At 37.7% G+C, this 24,260-nt stretch overlaps 1 protein-coding gene across 1 annotated transcript in view; it reads right to left on the bottom strand.

Moving 5' to 3' along the window:
- The window catches only part of TDRD12 (tudor domain containing 12), a 36,265-nt gene extending 14,777 nt beyond the window's left edge, over positions 1-21,488 (bottom strand). The window contains exons 1-16 of the mRNA XM_031051931.2: positions 21,468-21,488; positions 20,152-20,313; positions 19,712-19,848; positions 18,353-18,472; positions 16,975-17,030; positions 14,973-15,058; positions 12,073-12,271; positions 11,381-11,457; positions 9,759-9,817; positions 8,944-9,004; positions 7,716-7,820; positions 7,171-7,356; positions 6,544-6,697; positions 5,645-5,769; positions 2,900-3,091; positions 1,657-1,785 (exon numbers count right to left, since the gene is read on the bottom strand). Of these exons, the coding sequence (XP_030907791.2) occupies positions 1,657-1,785; positions 2,900-3,091; positions 5,645-5,769; positions 6,544-6,697; positions 7,171-7,356; positions 7,716-7,820; positions 8,944-9,004; positions 9,759-9,817; positions 11,381-11,457; positions 12,073-12,271; positions 14,973-15,058; positions 16,975-17,030; positions 18,353-18,472; positions 19,712-19,848; positions 20,152-20,313; positions 21,468-21,488 (1,869 nt within the window). The remainder of the gene's footprint in view (positions 1-1,656; positions 1,786-2,899; positions 3,092-5,644; positions 5,770-6,543; positions 6,698-7,170; positions 7,357-7,715; positions 7,821-8,943; positions 9,005-9,758; positions 9,818-11,380; positions 11,458-12,072; positions 12,272-14,972; positions 15,059-16,974; positions 17,031-18,352; positions 18,473-19,711; positions 19,849-20,151; positions 20,314-21,467) is intronic.
- Between the last annotated feature and the right edge of the window lie 2,772 nt (positions 21,489-24,260).

The raw sequence follows: 24,260 nt of genomic DNA, 5'->3' as shown, positions 1-24,260 counted from the left end.
TAGCTACTGTAAAAAAAAACAAAACAAAAAGGCATGTAAAAGAGTAAAATGTAGGTTGCTAATATGAAAAAAAAATTTCAAGATGATGATTTATACTAATTTCCTGTATAAAAACAAACTAGAAACTCAGGTTTCTATGGGTTAATATATTAAACATAAGCTTTTCCCACCATTAAGGTGTCCTCTCTAAGCAGATTCTAACAACATGCAGGCTCATGTTTCAGTCTCTCAGAAAAAGCACTAAAAGCCCCTCACTGATCTACCCATACTTACTTTTTTTTCATGAATGTAGTACTCTCAAAGGCTTTATGCTATTTCTCAAGTTCAATGCTTACAAATTAATCACTACAAAATCCTTCATTATTTGATAAACAGGCATGTCTAATGAACTAAACAAAATATTTTTTGTAGATTATTTAAGATGTTTCAAATTGATGTACACAAGGATTACTATCAACAGCTTCGATGCTTACTTAGCATCAGCAAGCACTCTCTTTATGCAGTGATGGGGGTGGTTTTGATGTGCTTGAAGAAATTAACTTCTACATATTCAAGGAAAACATGTCAAAAAGTTCTGAGACAAACCAGATTTGCTTCCATTAACTATAGTCAAAGATTAAACATTCCAAGCACATCAACATTTACATAAGAATAATTCTTTAAATATCACAGGATCTACTGCAGCTTCTGGAAGGGAATACATTCCATGTTTCAAGACTGACATGTCTTCTTAAGACATCTAAACAATCCAGTCCATAACCTTTTGCTATTGCATCCCTGAACTACAGTTGAAGATTTTAAGTCAAAATACCCTCATAGCTTGCCACCTCTAGCAATATCATCCCCATCATCAGCATCACTCTATTCAGGCTTAACAGAACTGCTTCTCATCTCTTGCTTCCCAGCCAAATCAGGTTGTACTCCTCTTACTTCGCACTGTTAGAGAACTAGTAAAGAGACAAACTGCAGAAAGATTGTTTTTTATGGCTGTGTTGCTACATGTTTTTATTGCTATAATGTCTGAAGAAAGAATACTTGCAAGTCTTAATCTGAGTATACAATTCCACAAAAAAAGGTGTAAAAATGGAGCATATTCTATTGCAGGTATCTTTGTGGCAGTTTTATACCAGCTTTTAAGAAAACACATGTTAAACACGCTGTCTTCCTCCCAACACCCTACAGCTTGAAGCTTAACTGAATTCTGGTTGAACTTTCAGAGGATGACAGAAAAGGTTTTTTTCAGATCAGAGAAAGTTGACTACAATTTCAACTACTCCAGAGGAGAAAGCAACAGAACAGCTTGTTAATACGGTGGCTTAAGTTTTCCCATACCACTCCTGGAAAGAGTAAATAAAATTAAGAAAACTGTCAGAACTTTCAATTGAGTAAAAGACTGTCCAGTCAACTCAAAGTTCCAACCTGACAGACAGAACATAGTGAAGAATTGAGTATTGAAGCGTTCTCTGCCAGACATTACTGCCTGTCAGGCTTTCTTCTGCTTGGCAGAAGGGCAGCTTTTGGGGTTATTTTTAGCAGAAATAATTAACTTCCAAATTCACATTCTTCCTTTATTCTCAGAAGACAAGGTATTTTAGTTTGTTACACCTTGGCAATTAAAAAAGACCCAAACATTTTTCTACTTAAATGCTTTCTTACCTCATGAATCACATCTGCTTCACTTACTGAATTAGTGAACACCAGCATCTTTTGAGGATTATTGTGGGTAAAATCCAGTATTTTGAGTAACACAGAAATTCTTTCACTGTTCACACAAGGTTGCACAATCTAAAAATAGATACAAAACAGAGGGCTGATAAGTAGTGTAATCTATATATATTCTACTAACTCTTCCTTTTAATAAGCACTAAGCATTGTTACACTCTACCAAAGTGAATCTAGTAAATGCCAGCTGCAGTAAGTGGTACATCTTGTCTTTAAGATTCAATTGTCCTAGATGTATGTATAATTAAAATTCATCACATAATCAAAAATCCACAGTAAGGTTTTTATCAATTTAGTTTTAGGTGAATTACAAATCTAAATTGGGCATTTTCAAGTGCCACTAAAAAAGCCTCACACCCTCTTGCACACAGAATAGCATTCCGTACCATCTGAAATACTCTTAATAACTGAAAAACATCAGAACATTTTCATTCTTGTCAAACCATTATTTAGACTTCTCACAAAAAATGGTGTTTTTTCAACTTCATAACATGCTCAGAATGCTTAGTCTTAGGGATTCCGCAACATTCACAATCCCTAAATTACTACATTTTGAGATATGTAATATGATGTATTCTCAAAATTATTACATTTTGAGAAGAATTCAGATCACAGTTACAGTATTTTGTGTTATTCTTGAGGGCTACACGACATTGACTGGAAATCAAATGAGAAGACATCTAAGAACATAAACCAACTTTCTGTAAATTTTAGGTCAAGTTAAGTTCTGTACTGTGTTGCACACAGCAGTACAACAAGTATTTCATGAGCTCTGTCTTGGGATAACTTACCCTGTAGCTCTGCTGCTGCCTGATTAGCCATTACAAAATTAACAACTGTAAAAACTCTCAGTAAAATTCTGGTCACGAACTATACCATTTGCAAATACTTCACAAAAAATTCAGACTCACTTGCATAAACAATAAATTTCTTGAGGGAGTATCTTCATATTAGTCCTACAAAGGAAGGCAGAACACCTTCAACTTTTCCAGTGACTAACCTGCAGAGGTCTTCCAAGAGTCACTTCAGTTCGTATGTGGAAGGTGCACCTGAACAGTCCGAGTTAGGATTGCAGCACCACCTACTTAAACTATCAGCAACAACCTATACTGACCTTGATCAGTACAAACAGCAAAACATCTTAGTAAACAAAGTGACATCATACCCAAATTTTTACCTGTTGCACATTTCCATAGATGGAAGCTTCTTCCATAGCTGTTATCACAACATAAGGATCATTCATGAACTCCTTCATCAAGCGTGCTATGTGTTTATTCCAATGAGTTCCAACAGCAATGATCTGATGGAGTGAATACTCCCACTCTTCACTAACAGTAGCTTTCTTGTAACAATCTAATATGGTAAAAACCTGTAAGGAAAAGTTTCTTTTCTAGTCTCTTATCCTATTCCAGACAGTACGTAACAACAATGAGAAGTAAACTTTTAGCACATTGCTTTTACTAGTCTCAAAAACTACAGAGCAAAACACACATTTTACATCCCAAACCAAAGTGTTTGGTTTGTGCACTTGTATGTGTCCTATTATTCGAACAACTTCTAAAGCAAGAACAAAGCAACAGAACAGCGTGGAGGAACAGCATATAGACAGAAAGGATTTTGTCCAGAGAAGAAAATCTCAGGAAAATGATCTCTACAAACCTGAAAAATACTACGCCTAGGAAAAAGTATAACCAAGAGGTCAGAGGCAGTCAGCAAAAACCAGGAAGCAAACAGAAGACAAGCAAACTTGCCAGTACAATAACCTCTCCCTCAAAGGGGGAGTTACTATAAAATAATTTATTAAAAAAGTGGGGTGGGGTGGAGAGGTGGGGGGAAATCACTAAGAATGAATATATTCTTGATGACATTATCTGACCTAAGTGACAAGCTGTGGAACAACATGAGGATTTCTGGCAAAGCACTACCATATTAAGATACTAAGAAGTATTCAAGCTGTCTGCCGCAATTATAAGAGCTCTCTCCCAAACCGGCACTGTTGAGAGCAGGATTGTTTTTAACAGTTTGACATTTCTGCAACACAATGCTTTAGAAGAGCCACAACAACCCCAACATTATCAAATTATCACTTCTCTCTGAAAATGCACCTCTTCTTTTTTCTAGTCAAGACATGCATTTGAGAAGCTGAGAAGATTGTACAAAAATGGCAGACAACACACATAGTATTTTCCAAACTACCTGCACACCACCTCTAGAAGCAGTGGAACACAACATAATGACCAGCCTGATCAGAGAAAAGGAATGCCCCACTGGATAAGGATGACATTTAATCTAATTTATGACTTGCTTTGGTGCTACAAGGGCACACTTAACAGCTCCACACATGGCAAATTGGGCAATCTCTATTAAGATATTTCTCCAGCTTTTTGCAGTTAGAAACACAGTCCTTTAGTCTTACCAACTTTTAAACAGGTAATATAAGTTAACGATTAAAAATAAAATCTGTGACAGTGAATAAAGATGGGTAAGCCTTTTTTGCACACTGATGTAATATGCTGTAATACTAACAGAAATAATATGTCCTACAAAGTCTAAAAGCAGCAATATAAAAAAAAAATATTCAAGTTTGAGATGATTCTGTAAGTCAACATTTTAAAATTGATACAATATATACATCCTTGTCAAGATGAAACTTAATACTGCTGTTCTTTCAAGATTCTCACAGATGGGATCAGCTTCTGCTTTTGACTGCTTTTGACTAACATTAAGGACCAAGGAAAGATTTTACGACTGCTTCCAAGATTATTTGATCCCTTGATTATTTGACTCACTTCTGTCTTTCATTCTGCAGAGACTGAGAAACTTACCAAGAAAGATAGTTCCTGAACTGAAACTGTTCACACAGCACTGATAAGAGAGAAGTTCCTTACATACAGATGATGCATATCTTTAAAGCAGATTTAAGATCCCTACATTCAAACTACTGCTACCAAATTTAAAAAAGAAAGCAAGTCCTTGGGAAACCATCCACTGCAAATGAAGACAGAACAATAGAGCAGCAGTGTAGAACAGGAAAAAACAGAGCCAAGTCAAAAAAAAACCAAAAAAATCCCAACCAAAAATGTCAAAAAAGTACAAGTATAGCAGGCAAAGTCAGATTTAACAGATGACATCTCCACCTTCCCAGTACTTCTTTCTGCCAGAAGTATACAGATGTGATTTCTTTAAATTCCATTTTCTTTTCCTCAAACCTACCACAGGGAGTCAGGAAGATTTTTTTTTTTTCCCAGTTGTAGTGGTTTAAACCAAATCCGCACAGTTCGCTTACTCACTCCCCCCCCCCCCCCCCCCCCCCCCCCCCCGCCTTGCTCCCCAAACTCCCGGAGAGTTAGGAAGGAGAATCCAAAGAATGTAGCCCCCACGGGTTGAGATAAGAACAGTTTAATAGCTAAGGCATAACAAAATCACTACTACTACAAATAATAATGATAAAGCCAATAACAAGTGAAGAGAATACAACACCTCACCAGCCACCGACCCATAACTCACTCCACCCTGCCCAACCAAGCACCAACCGATACCTCCTCCATCCCCCAAAGCTCTTGCCCTTCCGGGTTCCTCCCGGTTACATCCTGGGCATGACGTGCTATGGTATGGAATACCTCTTTGGTTAGCCTGGGTCAGGTGTCCTGTCTCTCCTTCCTCCCAGTTTCCCCTCCTCCCTGGCAGAGCATGAGCTCAGAAAAGGCCTTGGACAAACCAAACATTTGAGCAGTAATTCAAAACATACTTGCTATCAGCAACCGTTCTCAGCCCGAAAGTCAAAACACAGCACTGCACCAGCTACCAAGAAGGAGAAAAATGATTGCTACTGCTGAACCAGGACACCAGTATGTGCCACTGTTTTCAGAAGTTGTGCACAACCACTGGAACAACATTTTACCAGAATATATCAGCCATTTACCTGTTCAGCAGCATCAGAGAACAGCACCTCCATCTCATCAAGAACAAGATGGCAAAGTCGACAAAACAAATTGTGATGTTCAAACAGTCTCAGGAAGCTATACGGTGTAGTCACGATTACTTCACCTAAAAGTAGGAAGAAAAGACTGTTAACAGTAATTTACAACTTGAGAAAATATCAGTAAGATGCTATAGGACCTGGTAGTTCTATTAAAAAGGCGACATTTGCATTTCAAGATGCACCACAAGTTGGGAGGGTTGTGGGTTTGTTTTTTTTTTTTTTCGGTCCTGTTGTTTTCTATGGGGGTTTTGTACGTTAGTATTTAATTTTTTGCTTATTGAATATAGAGAACACTGAACTCCATTTTACAACTTCTGGTCAACAGTCACTTTTAGTTTGCTTGCATTTTTCTACCCCTGCATGTATTCAAGACCTGAGCAGGTAATATCCATTCCAAATCCTGGACACAGGACCATACAGACTGTGAAGAGAATTAACTCCATCCCTGACAGACCCAGTGCCTCTGACCAGCAATGGATGCTCATGAATCAATACAGCTATTATAAATCTGGTTCTAAGTCAAGTCAGTCCACAATTAATCCTTATGCAGCATGATCTTCAGCAAAACCGTATCACTAATTTGTTTCAAGACTGTTATTACTCAAAACTAAGCAAAAAGATGCTGAACATACAGATATTCAAACAGCTTTAATACCATGTAATGCTAAGAAGCACTACTAACACTCCATGTACCACTACAGAATTATACCATTAAAGAAACAGAATTATCACTATATAGAACAAGAAACTGAAGTATAACTTGCTTCTTTCACAATTTCCTGTAATTAAAGCAGCCCACATTGTTTTTCAAGCAGAATTAAGATAGAAAGTATTCTTACAGCCTTGTATTTTCACACTGCTAGCTGCTGCTTTGTTCTGCCCAAGTATTATCAACATCGGATGAAACTGTCTGGAACATCTCTCATACGTTTTCAGCAGTTCAAAAACAAGTTGTGCCTTCTTCCACCCAGGACATAAAATAAGTGCTAGTGGCTACATACATACATATAAAATTTTACAGCATAGTATCAGACAAGAGTTCAGAGTCTGGTCATTTCCAGAATTCCCTAACAACCTCAGTAATTCTGTTTCTGTGATCTAATACAAGTTAGAAAAATTAATTACAATATTTAGAACATTTAGAACATTTAGAATATTTAGAAATTTTTCATTTAATTACTACATACTATCCCCTAAAAAGCAAAGCTTCATTAAGTATCAAAGTTATGTAACATTTGTTTTTTTGTATTACTTGATAAAAAAGTTTTAGACTCCCACATTCATGTGGTCCATCCGTGTAAGACTCTAAGCAAAAGGTTTACTTAAACTGGCAAGCATCACGAAATTACAGAGATCACCCAATAAGTTCCCATTAAATGTATACATTCTGAACATGCACAACCTTTCAGATCATTATTCTACATCTGCACATCAGAAAACCTGTTACTACTCCAACATATACATACTCCACTCCTGTTTGTAAAGGTTTTGTAGCAACCTTCCAACTGCAGTAAAGTAAGTAGTGGTGGAATATATATGAAAGGATCATTTCCTTGGTATGAGATAGCAACTACATCATATCCTCGAGCTACTGAAGGCCAACAGTAAGATTCTGTGAAGTTAGGGCCTAAAAATTTTTTCCGAGTAAGTTCCTATAGAAAGAGAAAAAGAAGAGTTCCACATGAAAACTGTGCACTTAAAACAGTAGCAAAACACATTTACAATTTAAAAGCTTTTGACTCACATGATGAAAGTCCTTAACACGCAATATGAAAAAAGTTATTCTGGGTTGAATTAATTATACTGAAACTCAAATCTCATGACTTGTGCCAGTGGCTGATATACCAGAAAAATAATGTACAGTTCTTACAGCATCGCTCTGATGTTTCAGTTAGTCAACCACAAGAACTTCCTAGACATTCCTCTATCAAAATTAGGTATTACTGTAATAATCAGTTACCTGAAGTTGGGATGTGATACTACACTTTAAAGAGATTCAGTTTAGCATTACCTTTTTGAGCTCATGAAAGAGTGGTGCTGTTTCCAGACTTGATGATGGCTCAATTTTGTTGCTAAGAAAGATAAAGTTTCTTGCTTCACTAAGATTTTTAGAACTCTGGAACCATGACAGATGACAAAGGCAATACTTAATGAAAGTGTTTTAGCTTACATATGACTCAAAAAGCAATTGTTGTATTTAAAAAATGGTATTTTGATGAAAAATAGTCAAACTGTAAATACATTTAAATGACTCTTACATATAGCCAAGTTATATAGACTGCTGGTGAGACAAATACTCATTATTGCGTATTTCTTATAGAAAGATTTATCGACACTGTCTCAACACAACTGTCTTAAACCACTTAAGAGAATGCACTAGATACTCTGTGTACAAATAGCAGTCAGCTATAACAAAATTAAAATACAATTAAAAAACAATGACTAGTAAAATTTGCTGTAGTGAGTTTTTCCTGCCTGACAGCCAAGGACCCACACAGTCATTTGCTCTCTCATTCTCCCCTTCCAGAGGGATGAGGGACAAAACCACTAAGAGTGAGCAAGAAGATTCATGGGTCAAAACAGAGACAGGACTGTTACTTAATTACTGATACATGCAAATCAGACTTAATCTTAGGTTAACTTCATTAGTTGAAAATTAATACCCAAGTACTGATTTGGCTATTGGAAAACAAACCCAAAGAAACAAACATTTACAGATTTCAGGAAAACACCTTTCCCCCCCATTGCCAGGCTTTTCATCAGTGCAGGTTACAGTCAGTCCCACCACTGCAGCAATGAGCACTGCAAGGCTGGGACTACAGTCATAACATGGCAGTTTCTCCCTGTTGCTCCTTCTCTCTCACTTCTTTCCTCCACTCCAGCATGAGTCCTCCACAGACTGCAGTCCCTTCAGGTACACCTACTTCAGCACAGAGCTTCTTCCACCCCTTGACCTTGGCACTCCCTCAGCTTCCCACCTTTTTTTTGTTCTCTCCCCTTTATTTTTTGCCCTTAAACATGTTTTCACAGCGGTATCACCAACTTTGCTGGCTTGCTCAGCTTTGGCCTACACTGGGTCTTGTCACTGATGCAGCTGGAATTAGCCCCTTACCTACTTCCACAAAGACCAAATGAAGACCAGCCCTGCAGGCCCAACACTACCACAACCTTCCACAAACACACAACACATTTGCACAAGAGAAGGTAAACGAAAGTTTAATTTAAAGTCCTTGAAATACCTGTTGGTCATCTTCAACTATGCATGTCTTCAGAAGATCAGAATTTAAGCACTGCTGAAGCCTGAGAAAACCATGCAAATACTAAATCAATAAATGCAAAAGTAGAACTTGTAACTATCACAAATATTTCTAAAATGTCATAAAGCAATTAACTCAAAATATTTTTTATGTAGTACCTATTACAAGAATGAAAACCCTTGAGCATAAAAGAAGAAATCAGTACCATTTTCAAAATAGAATTCAGTATTAGATTTCAGGCACCTGAAAATAATCCTATGGATTTTTTTTTTTTTAACCTGAAGACAACTGGAGGATCCGTCAACTTTAAAAGAGAATTAGACTGCACTGTAAAATAGTTTCCTAAAGTTAAAAAAATAAGACAACATAGCTTTGCATCAGTTAGAAACTGCATTAAAAGAAACTGGGTTTGGGTTCATTACATATTCATTAATTGATATGCAGCACAGAAAAGCTTTGCACAAATCAATTCATAGTCATATTTCATTAAGTTTGAGAACTTTATAAATCACACTAAGAATAAAACAATTTAACACATTTAGTTTGCAGAGAAATACTTGCCCATCACATCCTTCTTATCAAAGCTACTGTTTAAAAAGAACTGCTATTTTTATTGTAGTCTGGATAAAGTACCAGCAGCTTCAAATTTCCTTTCTCCCTAAAAGCATCTAAGATGTCTATGCATCTTCTCTTACCCTCCACCCTTTTAGCTGGCTGAGAATAAACTGGGAACATACTACAACTCTGAAGTCTTTGATTACATAACCCCTTAAAATACTGAACACACTGCACCATACTTGTCTGTGCGGACTTCCATATTTTCCTTGAAAGGCAGATCTGGAACTGCTTTGACAATCTACCAAGAAAAGGCAAACACTTTTTAGTACAAAAATACTGTTCAAAAGAAACATTTTAGAAAAATTTTTTTCTTTATTGAGTTGAATGTGGTTTTCTTACCCAACTCTAGGATTCTCCAAATATTCTGGAGAATTTCTGTACAAATTTTAAGTTTGTCTGAATAAGGCAAGATTTTTTTTGAACTTCAGATAGCCGTCTATCTTGTTACAGGACAGTATTTTCTTAACTAAGAATCAAATATGCAACAAGAACATCACCCATACAAAACAAGAATTAGTTCATGGTCACATCTCAAGCTATAGTGATAACTGGGGACCTGAGCTAGTCTGAACACATACTGATTACATATTAAACCTTTTTATTTTTACAATAAAATTAAGAAAAATCATGCAAATCCTACATGCCACAGATGTCAGGAAAACCAGAAACAGCTTACCCAGTCCACACTTGCAAAAACAATGCACATGAACTGAAACTGAACAACACTACAAATCCTCAAGCGAGTAACCAATAGATACAGGATTCACAGCTACCCTGAAAATGTCTGGTTCTGAACAGGGGATTTTCTAGCATTCATCATTAGTTACCAGTCATCAATGGACAAGATGTGACTTGGTCAAGGACCTGCATCACTCAAGCAGCTGGTAAAGGTACCTCGGCTGACTGTTTGCAGGAGGTTATAAAAGTAATCCTGCTCTGCTTCCCTAAGAATCTATACCACAACTTTTCCTCATTCTTACAAAAATACTTTAGTAAGGTACACAGTTTAAGTTCAGAAGTTACCATCCTGCAATTCTCAGCAGAGCTAAAAAATAACTTCTGCAAAACTTCTTTTTCCCCCACCCAACAGAAGTAGTAGCTCTGTTGCCATAATAAAGCAAACTCCTCCTTTTAAAGCACCTAGAAAAGACATGGAACAGCACACAGGCTCTTTAGAAGACCTGTGATGGCATACACTCAATAGTGTTTATGTGCCTAGAATCTATGAGCTAATTTTCCTTTCCCCCATGGACATTATAATACTTCCAATTGTGCAATTAGGTACACAATGTAACACTCAAAAAACGAGTGCTGATCTTTTGAATGTTTTTCAGAAAAGAATAGCCAACAAAAAGAGAAAATAGCAAGAAACTAGATTAGACATTTAAACTATTACACAAGTCAAGAAATAAGACTCCAAAGAATGTTTACCATGGTACAGCGTAAGGACTGTTTCATTTTCAGGGAATCACTGAAATTTACATTTTTATATATTCAGAAAACTGTGTAATGTAGACAACTATCACCTTCACAAAACTATAGCTAAGGAGTGCAAAAGGAAGCACAAAATTTTCAAGGCCTACAGTACACTGCTTTAAGTTACTACAATTAAAAAAAAAACAAAAAACCAAACAAACCAGAGAACTATAGTACAATATTCTTTTTTTACCTGTACCAAGTCCAGTCCCTCAGATCTAAGTTACACAGAAGAACAAACTAGATGGCTACAGGACTCCTAACCCATCCTATGCGTTTAATGTAGTTCCTCTTTCAACAGTTAAATACAAAATACAGTACTTACAGGCACAGTAATTAAATCTGGATCTGCACTTAACCTTTGATGTGTGTCTTCAAGGGAGGAACTGGAAACAGCAAGACCTGGTAAAAGTAAAAAATGCAGATATGCATTTCTGATTATCTGAACAGATACCGGTTTTATTCACAGTGGGTTACAACTGACTTGCTGTTTGTATCATTTCCCAATGGCAAAAGAACCACCAAAAAATAATTATTTTTACATAAAGATAAGTGTGCAGATGAATTGAGTAGACACAAAACTGGAAGACGGAAAGTTGCGTATTTGTAAAAAGACAAGACCTGAATCACTGTGAGATAACTCATGGTAAACACTCATGTCAGAAGCAACTCTGCTCAAATAAATTCACCAAACTCAAAAAAAAAACCAGTAATGCATCACTGATCCACACCACAAGTAATTTCAGGAATATCCACTGCTATTAAGCACATTAACTAATGCCAGTGTAACTCAACCTTGGCCTTCCTTTGACTCAAGAGTACAAAAAGCTTTACAGTATTCATGCATCTGATATGATCATCTTTGCAAATTTTGATATATAAGCACTGTTTGTCAGCATACCATTGAATCCAGTTGATGGATTTAAACCAAGACAGTAGGTCCATGTTCAATATATGGAATTAAAGACACATAATGCATTGCTTGTTTGATTGTTTCCTCACACGAATGGTTCCCACCTGTTCCAAGATTTGCTGGTATCTTCTTCTGAAACAGCACTGGCCTGAAAGCAAGTGTAGGGCTAACAACTTTCCCTGGAAGTCTCTCAGCATTTAATGAGGTTTGATTCTCCTGATAATCTGCAGAACTCCCTGTATTCTCTTCAGCTTCCTCAAAACGAGCAAAATTCTTCGAGACAAGATCATCATTAACACATATCTAAAAAACACAATATTTTTACTGATCAGCATCAACAAACAATAACCTACAGTGTCACATACTAGTTTAAAATTTATGTGAAGCTGTAAACAACAGTAGTAAGACATAAACAGTACCAGTGAATATTTTCTGAAGAATTGGCCTGAGTTCAGCAGTAGCAGTTGCTTTTCCTCCTTCTTAGTATCTAGTGCAGTGCTATGGTTTTGACTTTCAGCCTGGGAACAACGTTGATAACACCGATGGTTTTAGTTGTTGCTAAATAATGTTTACTCTGACCAAGGATTTTTTGGGCCTCACACTCTGCCACGGAGGAGGGGAAGCCGGGAGGAAGCAGAGACAGGACACTGGACCCAAACTAGCCAAGAAAGTATTCTGTATCACAGCACATCATGCCCAGTACAGAAATTGGGGGGAGTTACCCAGAAGGGCAAGATCGCTGCTTGGGTCACGATGGGTATCAGTCAGTGAGTAGTGAGTGGTTGTATTCTCTTCCCTTGTTATTTCCCTTATCATTATTGTTATTGGTGGCAGCAGTAGTGGTTTTGTGTTTTACCTTAGTTACTGGACTGTTCTTATCTCAAACAGTGGGAGTTCTGTTCTTTTGATTCTCCTCCCCATCACTCCAGGTGCAGGGGAGGAAGAAAGGAGAGGTGTGAGAGAGCGGCTGCGTGGTTCTGAGTTACCAGCTGGGCTTAAACCACAACAGTTCTTTGTGGCACCCAACTTTGGGCATGAAGGGTTGAGGTAATGACAGATCTGACCAGAGTGTGTCTAACTGTACTTGTGATAGGCATTTGCTGTTCCAGATTAATAATCACTTGTGACAATGCTGATTTATTAGATCTCAGAGTTGTTGTGCTTGATCTCAGAGTTTCAGCATGTTGCACCATAGTTACAGCCAATATTTCTGTTTTAGTGTTTACTGGCAGGGGGCCTGGGCTAAGGTTCTTGTTTTGCTGTACTTCACAGTAATGACTTGCAATACAATAGACTCATCAATCATGAAACTGGTCTGTCTTGCATTGCCAGTGTGGTCATCACCTCTATGCTATGGGATACATATAATGGGAATTTTTAACAAATACACATCTTTCTTTTTCCTTCCCTCAGTGGCTCAACCTATGGAAGAGATATGCCCTCACACCCTCTGTTCTGCCACAAGGCAATATTGTAGTAGGAGCTGATTCTGGAAATGTTAAAGATCTTGAGTATCCTTTCAGTGCCCTTGAAAACATCCTGCTCCTTTCACTGGGAACCAGATTTTTGCTGCATATGCTCTCCATGTTTCATCTACAGCGTGACCACCCTGAGAAACCTGATCTTGTCCAATCTCAGAAGTTAATCAGGGTATGGCTTGGGTCTTGTCTAGGGTTAAATGACTATTTAAGAATACTACCAAGAGACCTCTTCTGAGACTGGACAGTCATGAGTGGTAGGGTGTGTGGGATGTATGCACAAGCACTTACACCAGTGGGCACATCCGGTGCTTTGAAAGCACTGGAGACAGAAGGCAGCTGTATGGAGTTCCCTATGACAAGCTGCAGAAACTGCTGAAGGAGAGGGTGAATTGAGTCAATGTGCAGAGGTGAAAGTTGTTCAGCTGGCCTTGGACATTGCTGAGTGAGGGAAGTGGCCAGTACTTTATCTCTGTACTGACTCATGGATGGTGGCAAATGCTCTGTCGTGGTAGTTGCAGCAATGAAAGCAGAGCAACTGGCACCGCAGAGGTTAATCAATCTGGGCTAAACCACAACAAGAATATTAACTCCAGAATAGGAAAGTCATTCATATCTCCCTGTACATTCTCCAAACATGTGTTAATTAGCCATCTTAATTAGCCATCCTGCTACTGCCTGAATTAGCATTTTCTATAATGCTTAAAAAAAACCCCCAAATCAAAACCCCCAAGCAATCAATCAACCAACCAACAACCTCTAAGTCAGTCAAACTAGTTTATTTCTTTTTGATTCAGTGCACATCAAATTCTGGCAGAATAAAGGAATACCAAACCTAAAACTTCTACTCCAGTGGCTCACAGGTAAGTAACAATTGGGATTCTAAGAGAAGATACTAAAATTAGTATGTATCTTCAAAGTTAAGACCATGGCTCCAGTGTTAAAAGCCTTGGTAAAGCACTCCAAGTAGAAGCAGTATCTAGATACATTCACTTCTATCTACCATGAGCTATTTAAGTCTTCCAGTAGCTACACCAGAGATTCAGCACAAGTTACACGTTCTGGCAGGCAGAACTAGGCTTGGTTTGATTCCCCCTGGCCTGCAAAGGTTTGAGGATTCAGTCTTATGCAAAAGCAAGCATGAATTTCTATTTATTTTTATACTACTATGCTACTGCCTTATTAAAACATCCTTAAGCCTGATACCACAAAAAGGTACAAAAGTACACTAAATAATTCACGAAGTTGCCCATCTGAAGTACTTGCTTGACTCCAATGGCCTGTCAGTGCCTTCCAGAGAGAGGTTCACATTAAATGAAAGGGAATTTCTGCCTTTTGGAAATCCTCCAGAAGTTTACAAGCAACAGAAGTATAAACCAGAACTCCTAATACGTTATTAGCTTCTACTGCACATGACAGAAATTACAAAACTCATTTGCAAATAATGTCTTCCAGTCTTAAACAGCAAAGTCACAACTTACACAGCAAAGTGCATGAAGAGGTTTGTAGATAAATAAGTATTTTACCTTTTCATCTTTTATTGTCACATAAAGGAAAACATCAAATGTGTTATCTTCTATGGCACACAACTTTACTTTCATATGCGTAGAGGCTAAACACAGTAATAAACACAAGAACAAGTAAAAAGATTAAACACTAATCAAAATAGCAGTATTTTTCACTTGTAATTTCCAAGATAGAAAAAAATAGAAATCACAATTAAATGTGTAACCTGTTTCTTTAGAGACGCTAGCACAAACATAATAACTTTAAAATTAAAAAATGAAGAAACACAGCAGTAAAACACTAAGAATACAAAAATGAAGTTTGCCTTAGTCTTTGATGGAAGACTGAGACAATACAGATTAATGACCTCTCCACAAAGTAGAGTTGGGTCTGCACTAAATGTCTTAGACTCTGACTATCTGTAGTAAAAATGCATACTTTCCAAACCTGACATTTACTTTTCTTGAAAGCAGTTATATTTGCACAGTTTTACAGCTTGGCTAGACTCTTCATTCAAGCAAACAAAGCTGATAAAATTCTGTTCGTAAATTCTGAATCACTTCTGCATACAATAATGATGTGCTAGTAATTAGAAAAATATACGTATTACTACTTATGACATAGACAGGGAATAGTGATGAAGTTATTGCTCCCTACTAACCTTTATTTTGTACAGTCACACTTAAATGAGAGGAGAAGTAAACAGCAAGAATTGCTCTGTCTCAATTAGTGAAATTATCAGCCTAAAAATGCTATGCTGCTTTCATGAGCTCATCCTCTCCTTCCCAAATATATTTTGTGTGGAATTGGTTCTACTTGTGAATAAGCAGGTAGTCTTTCAGGTTGAAGCATACAAGCAGAACAGAGGGTTTCATATGAAAAAGACTGGGTAACCTCCTGTCCTGGGTTCAGCAGTAGCAGTCATTTTTCTCCTTCTTGGTAGCTGGTGCAGTGCTGTGCTTTGAATTTCAGGCTGGGAATATTGCTGATAGTACGTATGTTTTGAGTTACTGCCCAAATGTTTGGTTTGTTCAAGGCCTTTTCTGAGCTCATGCTCTGCCAGGGAGGAGGGGAAGCTGGGAGGAAGGAGAGACAGGACACCTGACCCAGGCTAGCCGAAGAGGTATTCCATACCATAGCACATCATACCCAGGATGTAACCGGGAGAGACCCAGAAGCGCAAGAGCTCTGGGGGGTTGGAGGAGGTATCGGTTGGTGCTTGGTTGGGCAGGGTGGAGTGAGTTATGGGTCGGTGGCTGGTGAGGTGTTGTATTCTCTTCACTTGTTATTGGCTTTATCATTATTGTTTGTAGTAGTAGTAGCAGTAGTGATTTATGTTATACCTTAGCTATTAAACTGTTCTTATCTCAACCCGTGGGGGCTACATTCTTTGGATTCTCCTTTCTAACTCTCTGGGAGTCAGGGGAGCAAGGGGGGGGAGTGAGTGCACAAGCTGTGCGGAGTGGTTTAAACCATGACACTTCCTGAAATACTAAACATGAGGACAAGAACAGACGAGAAAAAAAAAACCAGTTCTAGCTTACTAAGTAACTACTTGGAGCTCAATCTGTTTGTTAACAATGTAACAGATGCTCCTTTTCTGAGTTGGTGCTTGCATCCTTATAAAAAAATAACCGAATGCATAAACTCCTAAGCCAGATCTTGCCACCTCTGTACAAAACTCCCACTATGATGCTGAGTCAATGATTTATGCTAAATACACAGAAAGGCTCCACTGCTCAAAACAGATGCTGCATTGAGTGCTATGTGCTATGCTATCTAGTCTATCCAAGAGCCAGATACCATCTGATCAACTATCAAAATTTATGCAGCATGGAAGCCCACAGTACTCAAGATGTGGCTCAAGTATTTTTGCCTTATCCAGTCCATCCAAAAATCTGCTTTTTTTAATATATAACATTCTTACATATAATAAAATATATAAGCACAAGCACTACATTTCTCTAACAGTTTGTTTTTCCAAAAATACTGCCACTTATTATTTTGGCACGTCTAATTTACCTTTGAGAAGGTTCTGAAAGTACCATGTAGCAGCACTATCCCATCGTTTGGCTGGTCTAAGAAAACAAACACAACCAGTTATCCCACATCATAAAAAATTAAAATGGCAGTTTTGGGGAAAAAAACCCAAACCAACAAACCAACAAACTAACTTTGGAAGTAGGTAAACAAATTATTCTAAGCCACATAAGATCTTAAGAAGCACATCAACTAGACACATCAGCAGACTCTTCCTACTTAGAATCCACCTTTAGTCTTGATATTTTTTCAGCTCATCAATAAAATGGGCTGATGTTACTGGATATTGCTTTGTCAAGGTACGATGGCTTACATAAAATATGGCTACAAATGAAACAGAATAACCCAAAAGAAAGCAAGAATCCACTTCTGTAATGCATTAATAGATACTGAGCAATTCCGAACAAGCACTTAAATACTGAAGTGCTGAAGACTGAAAAGTCTGTAGCAGAAAATCAAGTTCACTCTTCACCATTTTCTGCAACTTTACAAAAATGAATCAAATGAACAGCACCGTGAGCATAATGTGTCTATTTACTCCTTTTTCTGGTAATTCCCAGTGATGGCCTATTGAAGACATACGTTGTTCCTATGCAAACCTAGTTAGTATTTGTTTTGTCAGAATACTGGAAGTCAGATACTAATTTCTTCCTCCAAACAAGATATTAAAAAACCCAAACCAACAAAAACCTGCATGACCACATGCAGTTTTGAGTATTCTTTAGTTACATAAATTAAAGCAGCTTTCTTGCTGCAGAGCTGTACTTCCCAGTGATATAATCACATCCCTCTCAAGTGGGCAGGATCTTTGACAATGGCACCTTGTAACTCAAGGATACAAAACCATTTTTCTTTACCACCAGAACCCAGGGAAAACTTTTGTTTCCCCTCACTGTGGCTTTGAAGGACTATAATACTAACATGAATTATAAAAAAGAGCACAACAGGAATCCAAAATATGTTCAGAAAAAAAAAACAGGGAAAACCAAAGCTACTTATATATAGGTATAGAACTTTAGGTCAGGTACATGTAACTACCACACACACAAGAAAAGGAGTATCAGGAGTAAGATGAACATCTGTATGGAACAATACATAAGGATACTGAGTAAGTTTCAGAAACTTGTATAAACTTCTACAGGTTTCTAAATCAATACCAAAACAGGTGAATGACAAACTCCAAATAATTAAGGAAGAATTGTTATGGAAGCAGTTCTGTTTAAAGAAACAGCAAGTAAGATTTGGAAAACTGGTTCTATGTCCTTCCTGAAATACTATCTATTATAAAAAAAATAAAAATTAATAAAACTTCACACTTAAGGTATCTATGAACAGAATATAATCACTAAACTCTACTTACACTATTTTTGCAGTCTCTTCACACAGGTCCATACGCAGTGACACTGGCCTTGTGCGATACAATCTACATTTCTTTGCTCTATATGGGAGCTGCATAAATGGTTCCACATCAACTCGAATGCTTAAAACAGAAGTGGAAATAATCTCATTTTACAGAGTAGATTTTACTCTCCAGAAGTGAGTCTCATATCCACCTTTCTAGTATACACACTCATTTGCATTTGTGCTCACTTTCCTAAAGAATTTGTTCATTATCAAGAGACACTGGAACAGGTTGCCCAAACATGTTGTGAATGCTCCGTCCCTGGCAGTGTTTGGGGCCAGGCTGGACAGAGTCTTGAGTGACATGGTCACATGTCATGAGGTGTCCCTGCCCATGACAAGGGGCTTGAAACTAGATGATCTTAAGGTCCTTTCCAACACTAACTATTCTATGATTCTACGTTTCTACATCAATCTCACCCCTTATACTTAAGTCTGGCTGGAGACATTTAATAACCAGCAAGCCACCATATAGCAATCCATATAAAATTATTAAAAAAAAAAATCCATAGACTTACACTTTTGTGTGTAACATTTGCTTTTCACAATGAAAAAGCAGCAAGTATTACATTAACTTCTAGTTAACATATTTTAAACTCATGGCATTGTCATTTTCCAATAAAGCAACATTCACTTAAAAGCATTATTTAACTTCAGATTTATTTTAAAATATTTTAAATAATCATTCTTAATTTTGTGGAAAGCTACAGAAAAACGTTTGGTAAAACTTTTTTACTCAAAATTGTGTGGGTTTTTTTTTTGTTGGAAACAAGCTTTACAACTAGCCAAAAGCTGGAATAGCTACTTTATAGAACAGATTTTTTAAGGTTTTAGGAACAGCTGGTTTCACAGTGGTTTTGTTAAAAACATGGAGCTTGCCAAAACTCAACTTTTTTCACCACAAGATAGTCAGTCAGCTCTTAACAAACAAGTTATAAAACCCATGTCCTTTTCTCTAGATAAAAAACTGGTTAAGCTACATATAACCATTTTACAAGGGAAGAAAGTATACATAGCTAATGTAACTAGCAAACATACATTTCAGTTATAACAAGCTGACATTATTTCTATTTCAGATCTTAAAAAAAAAAAATCCAAAACCTACAATAGAAATCATCTTTACAAATTCAAAAAACAAAGTCTGGTTTGCATCTACACTTGCAAGGGCCTATCATATTGTGAGTAGTTTCTTGAGGACCCAACCCACACTTCAATTAAATCAAAGCCTTGTCACTATCAATCTAAATAAATACTATCTGTATGCATTAACTAACAAAAGTATTTCAGTCACAGTGTAAAAAAAAACCCAAACACTTACTCCTTTGATGTAACAAAAATGTATTTTGCATAATCCACAAGGAAACATTCCATTTGGTAATTATCTGTACAGTACATGACTGACTTAATAACTGCTCTACACCAACATTTGAGTTCCTGACTGAAAACCACACAAACCTGAAAAAGAGCAAAACAGCAGGTTCTTGTAAATGGAGAAATATTACATTCACAAGGTTTTTTTAGAGGCAAGAATATAGTATTTGTTATATAGCCCTCAATTTATTTTTTTTTTAAATGCAAGCATCACAGCTTATGTAACTTTGGAGTTTACAGGTAAGAAGATATAACCTGTATAAATGCCATTACTTGCTGTTCCATATGGCAATATTAAAAAAGATTAATGTGTATCTTGGATACCTCATACCCAGACCAATGTAAGTAACACATTATTCCACCGGCACAATATAGCAATAATTTTACCTGGCCTTCTTCCACCGTAACTGGCTCTACTTCATGCGTGTCTTTGTAAGATTTGTCATAGAACTGATTAATTTCATCATTCAGTTTTTTATATGCCATTTCATCGACTGTGAAAGGCCCACATTCTTTCATAGTAACCCAAAAGCAACCTGGATCTTCAATCTGGGGCAAGGAGTAGATAACAAGTATAATTAGCTCCTGCTATAACAGTAAGATGTTTTAAGAATCTCTGATCAGCAAATGTAAAAATAAAATTTAAAATCTTTAGTGAGGCATCTTAAAAATTATTGTTAACAGCTGGCATACAGACAAAAATATCTTTCAACTTCAGACCATTAGTTCATTAAATGACTTCTTAGCTACCAAGTGTCTTTTGCACTGCAATTAGAGTCTAAAAAGTAGTAGCATTACCTAAGAAGCTGGTTAAAGCAAGCACTGGGTAAAATGTAAACACATGCTTTTTATTTCCATACTGTCTGCAAGAAAGTATGTTTAAAAAACACAAAACACACATCAAACCTCACCAATGGACTCTTCTTTATGCACAGAGTGTCTAAAAGACAGGTTTTTTAAAACCAGGTCATAGCTTTCTGCTCAGCCTTTGTAAACCTTCATATCCCAGTCTTTCAGCTAATCTAGGCTAATCCCAATAGGCAGCTAAACACCACACAGCTACTCCCTCACTTCCCTACAGTGGGATGTCTGAGAAAATTGGAAGGGTAAAAGTGAGGAAATCTATGGGCTTATATAAACCCATCTGAATAGGTAAAGCAAAAGCTGCAGATGTAAGCAAAGGAAAATAAGGAATGCATTCGCCATTTCCCATTGGCAAGCAGATGTTGAGCCATTTCCAGGAAAACAGGGCATCATCATACATAATGCTGACTTAGGAAAGCAAATTTGATAACCACAGACCCCACCCTTTCCTTGACCTTCCCCACGGCTTTTACAGATGAGAATGACATCATACAGTATCCCTTGGGTCAGCTGGCCTGGCTGTAGTCTGGGAAAATTTTTCCATGCTCTTCTGTGGAATTCAGTAAAATCTAGCATTATACTACACTTCATCTAAAATCATGCTGAACATCTTCCATTTTAGGTTTCAGCTGCATCCCTAGCAACCTGAGATGAAACCAATATGAAAACCCAGAAGAAATGACAAAACCCCATGTATTCCACATACAACCCCACAAACGTAGAAAGTGCTGCTGAAGGGAAATACAGAGGCATTATCTTATTTGCAAATCTGGCTTCTATAGAACTATGCTGAAATAAGCAAAAAGCAATCCTTTAGACTTTAAAAATTTCCAACATACCTTTAATGCAAAGACTTCCATGTTTTTCACGTAAGTCCTTCTCCAAGCTACTGTAAGAGAACATCACGTTTAATCAACAATTTTTAAGGCAGTCATTTGCTTTGAACCATACCTACAGAGCACACATTTAAAGCAAGGCTATGTATTTTTGCTACTTGTCCCCAGACATTCTACATAAAAAGCAATACTTTTATATTGTCATAACAAGCAATATGCTTTGCTAAGAGATGGCACTAATTATTCTCAGCTTGACACTATAATGTAAGAACTGAAACTACACTTAGAACCCTTGTATCACATCATACAAGCATACCATCCAGGTTTCACCTATGTCTGTAACACTTCACTATACCATGCGATACATAGAGCTGCCCTAAGCTCTTCAAAAATAAGCACTTTCATTTCAGGAATAACATGTGAGAAGAATAAATGACCTCTCCTGATCTCTCTGTCAGAGAAATGCAAAACCATTAAGAGACCTACAGAATCGCAGACTGGTTTGGGCTGGAAGGGATCTTAAAGCCCATTGACCTGCAACCCCCTGCCATGGGCAGGGACACCTTCTCTTAGACCAAGTTGCTCCAAGCTCCAAAAACCTGGCCTTGAATACTGCCAGGCATGGGGCAGCGACAGCTTCTCTAGGCAGCCTGTGCCAGCACCTTGGCACCTTTATAGTAAAAAATTTCTTCCTAATGTCTAGTATAAATAGACATATAGATAACATACATATTAAGTTAGCTGATATTACTAGAACTACATATCACTCAAAGGAGTGATACTATCTTTCTACTCAGAGTAGACTCATTAAATTAATTGAGCCAGATAATTGGTAGGCCCTGAAATAAGAGTTCAAGAAGTGCTGCAGGAAAACATTACCAGGTTGAAGAACTGTATAAATAGTTTGAACATAAAGTATCAAGGATAAAGCATACCCATGCAAAAGGACAGCTCTCCTACCACATTCATTACTAACACGTTACTTAAGTTCTTACTTTTTAGTAAGAACTAAGCATTGACAAACGTTTACTCAAGTCCCCTACCTATTGCTATTTACCTCATAAAGATGTATACAACAGGGCACTAACCTTCACACCTCAAACTTCTGCCTTAAGATGTACAGGACGGGAAAAGGTTGCCTCTAATCAACACATGCCTGATCCACACACACACCTAGAAAAATAAACTCACTATCCCAACCTCCCTCCCTCTAGTCAGCTTTTACTTAAAAGCCCTACATATCACAAGCACAGCACAAAGAAGAGCTCAATAAAGGGTGGAACACTACTAAGAATCTGTACTTTTTACTACACTACCTCCCTCCTTCAGCTTCCTTCAGCTTCCTTCAGCTTCCTTCAGCTTCCTTCAGCTTCTGCTTTAGTTTCACGCTCTACCCCCGTAAAAATAACCCGCTAACCTCAAACCACCAGCACCTCCAGAGCCCACACGCGCTCCCGCATACTCCCCCCAGAGGCTTCCAGAAATCGCCGCTCGCGCACCCCCAGACCAACCATAAACGGGCGGTGAGGAGGGGCAGGGCCGGGCTGGCGTTGAGGGTGGGCAGGCGCCTTTTCACCCGCTTCAGCGTGTTGTTGGGATAAACGCGGTTTTAAGTGAGAAGCTTACTGCTAGTTCTGCCACGAGCTTGAGGCGGTGAGGCTGCCTGAGGTGGTGCCTCAGGGGAGGAGAGAAGGCACTGCGCAGGAACATGGCGGAGCAGAGGGCTGGGGTTGCTTCTGAGGAAGGGTCGCGTCCGGCAGCATGAAGTGGTAGCCGGCGCTGCTGTGGTACGTGTGTTACCAGAGGGAGCAGACTAGTGGACCGTATTCTTCAAAGGTCTGTAAAAATAGGTCGATGGGGGAAAAAACCCGTGGTAGGGCCATATCGGAGTTTAGCTGTGCTACTAAATATGTGCGTTTCCACAACAGAAGTTGTAAATCCTATTTCGGGCTTAAGGGAAATATTCAGTCTGTATCTCAAGGTCAGTTATAAAGCATTTCCGTTCAAGCTTAAAATAGAGTGATTTAGGCTTGAGTTAATGCACAAGGTTGCATGGACAAGGTGTTGGCCCAACGGAAGGGGATGAGACACAGAACATGAAGCCCACCTTTTTGGGCAGAAGCCCATGCTTAAAACGGCCTCAATATTTTAAAACTACAGCTTTAATATTTTTAACTCAATATTAAAATATTGAATAATCATTATTCGCTGTATGTATATTCTAAGCCATTCAGGGTTGCATTTAACCTTTATCGTAGCTCTCTGTGTAAGAGTGTATATATGTGTTTTTTTTTTCTGTATAGTTTATCCCCAACTCTTTCGTCTGTTGGCCTTCGAGCTCCCCCTCCTGGAGCATTTTGCTTTTGTTGGTGGAAAAGAAAAAGTTAAGGGCGTCAATTAAAGATAGAGAGGCAGACTGCCCACTCTTAAGATGCAGACTCAGTATTGAAGTAACTGGTTCTCACACAGCAAAGTCTACAATTAAAGGTATAAATCTACCGTTGCATGTAGCGGTGTAAAAACTTACGTAAGAATCTAATCTGTATATTGCTGAATAATTTGCTTCCTAAGAATATTTTTTCGTAATAGCTACTTTCTACCATAAAAGTAAAATGGTAGTAAAAAGCAAAAAAGGGTAGTAAAAAGAAAAAAGGAACTATGATATATAACAATTAAAAAGATCATCAAGGAAGCTCTCGAGCAACAATAAGGCTGTATTGTGAAATTAAAGCAACTTCAGATTACACAATTTCTTAATTTTTGTTTGTATTTTCTTACATATATTGTTTTGTATGT

This window comes from Melopsittacus undulatus, chromosome Z, assembly GCF_012275295.1.
Source record: "Melopsittacus undulatus isolate bMelUnd1 chromosome Z, bMelUnd1.mat.Z, whole genome shotgun sequence".
In the NCBI taxonomy this organism is placed as follows: domain Eukaryota; kingdom Metazoa; phylum Chordata; class Aves; order Psittaciformes; family Psittaculidae; genus Melopsittacus; species Melopsittacus undulatus.
This window is presented reverse-complemented; position numbering and strand designations above follow the sequence as displayed.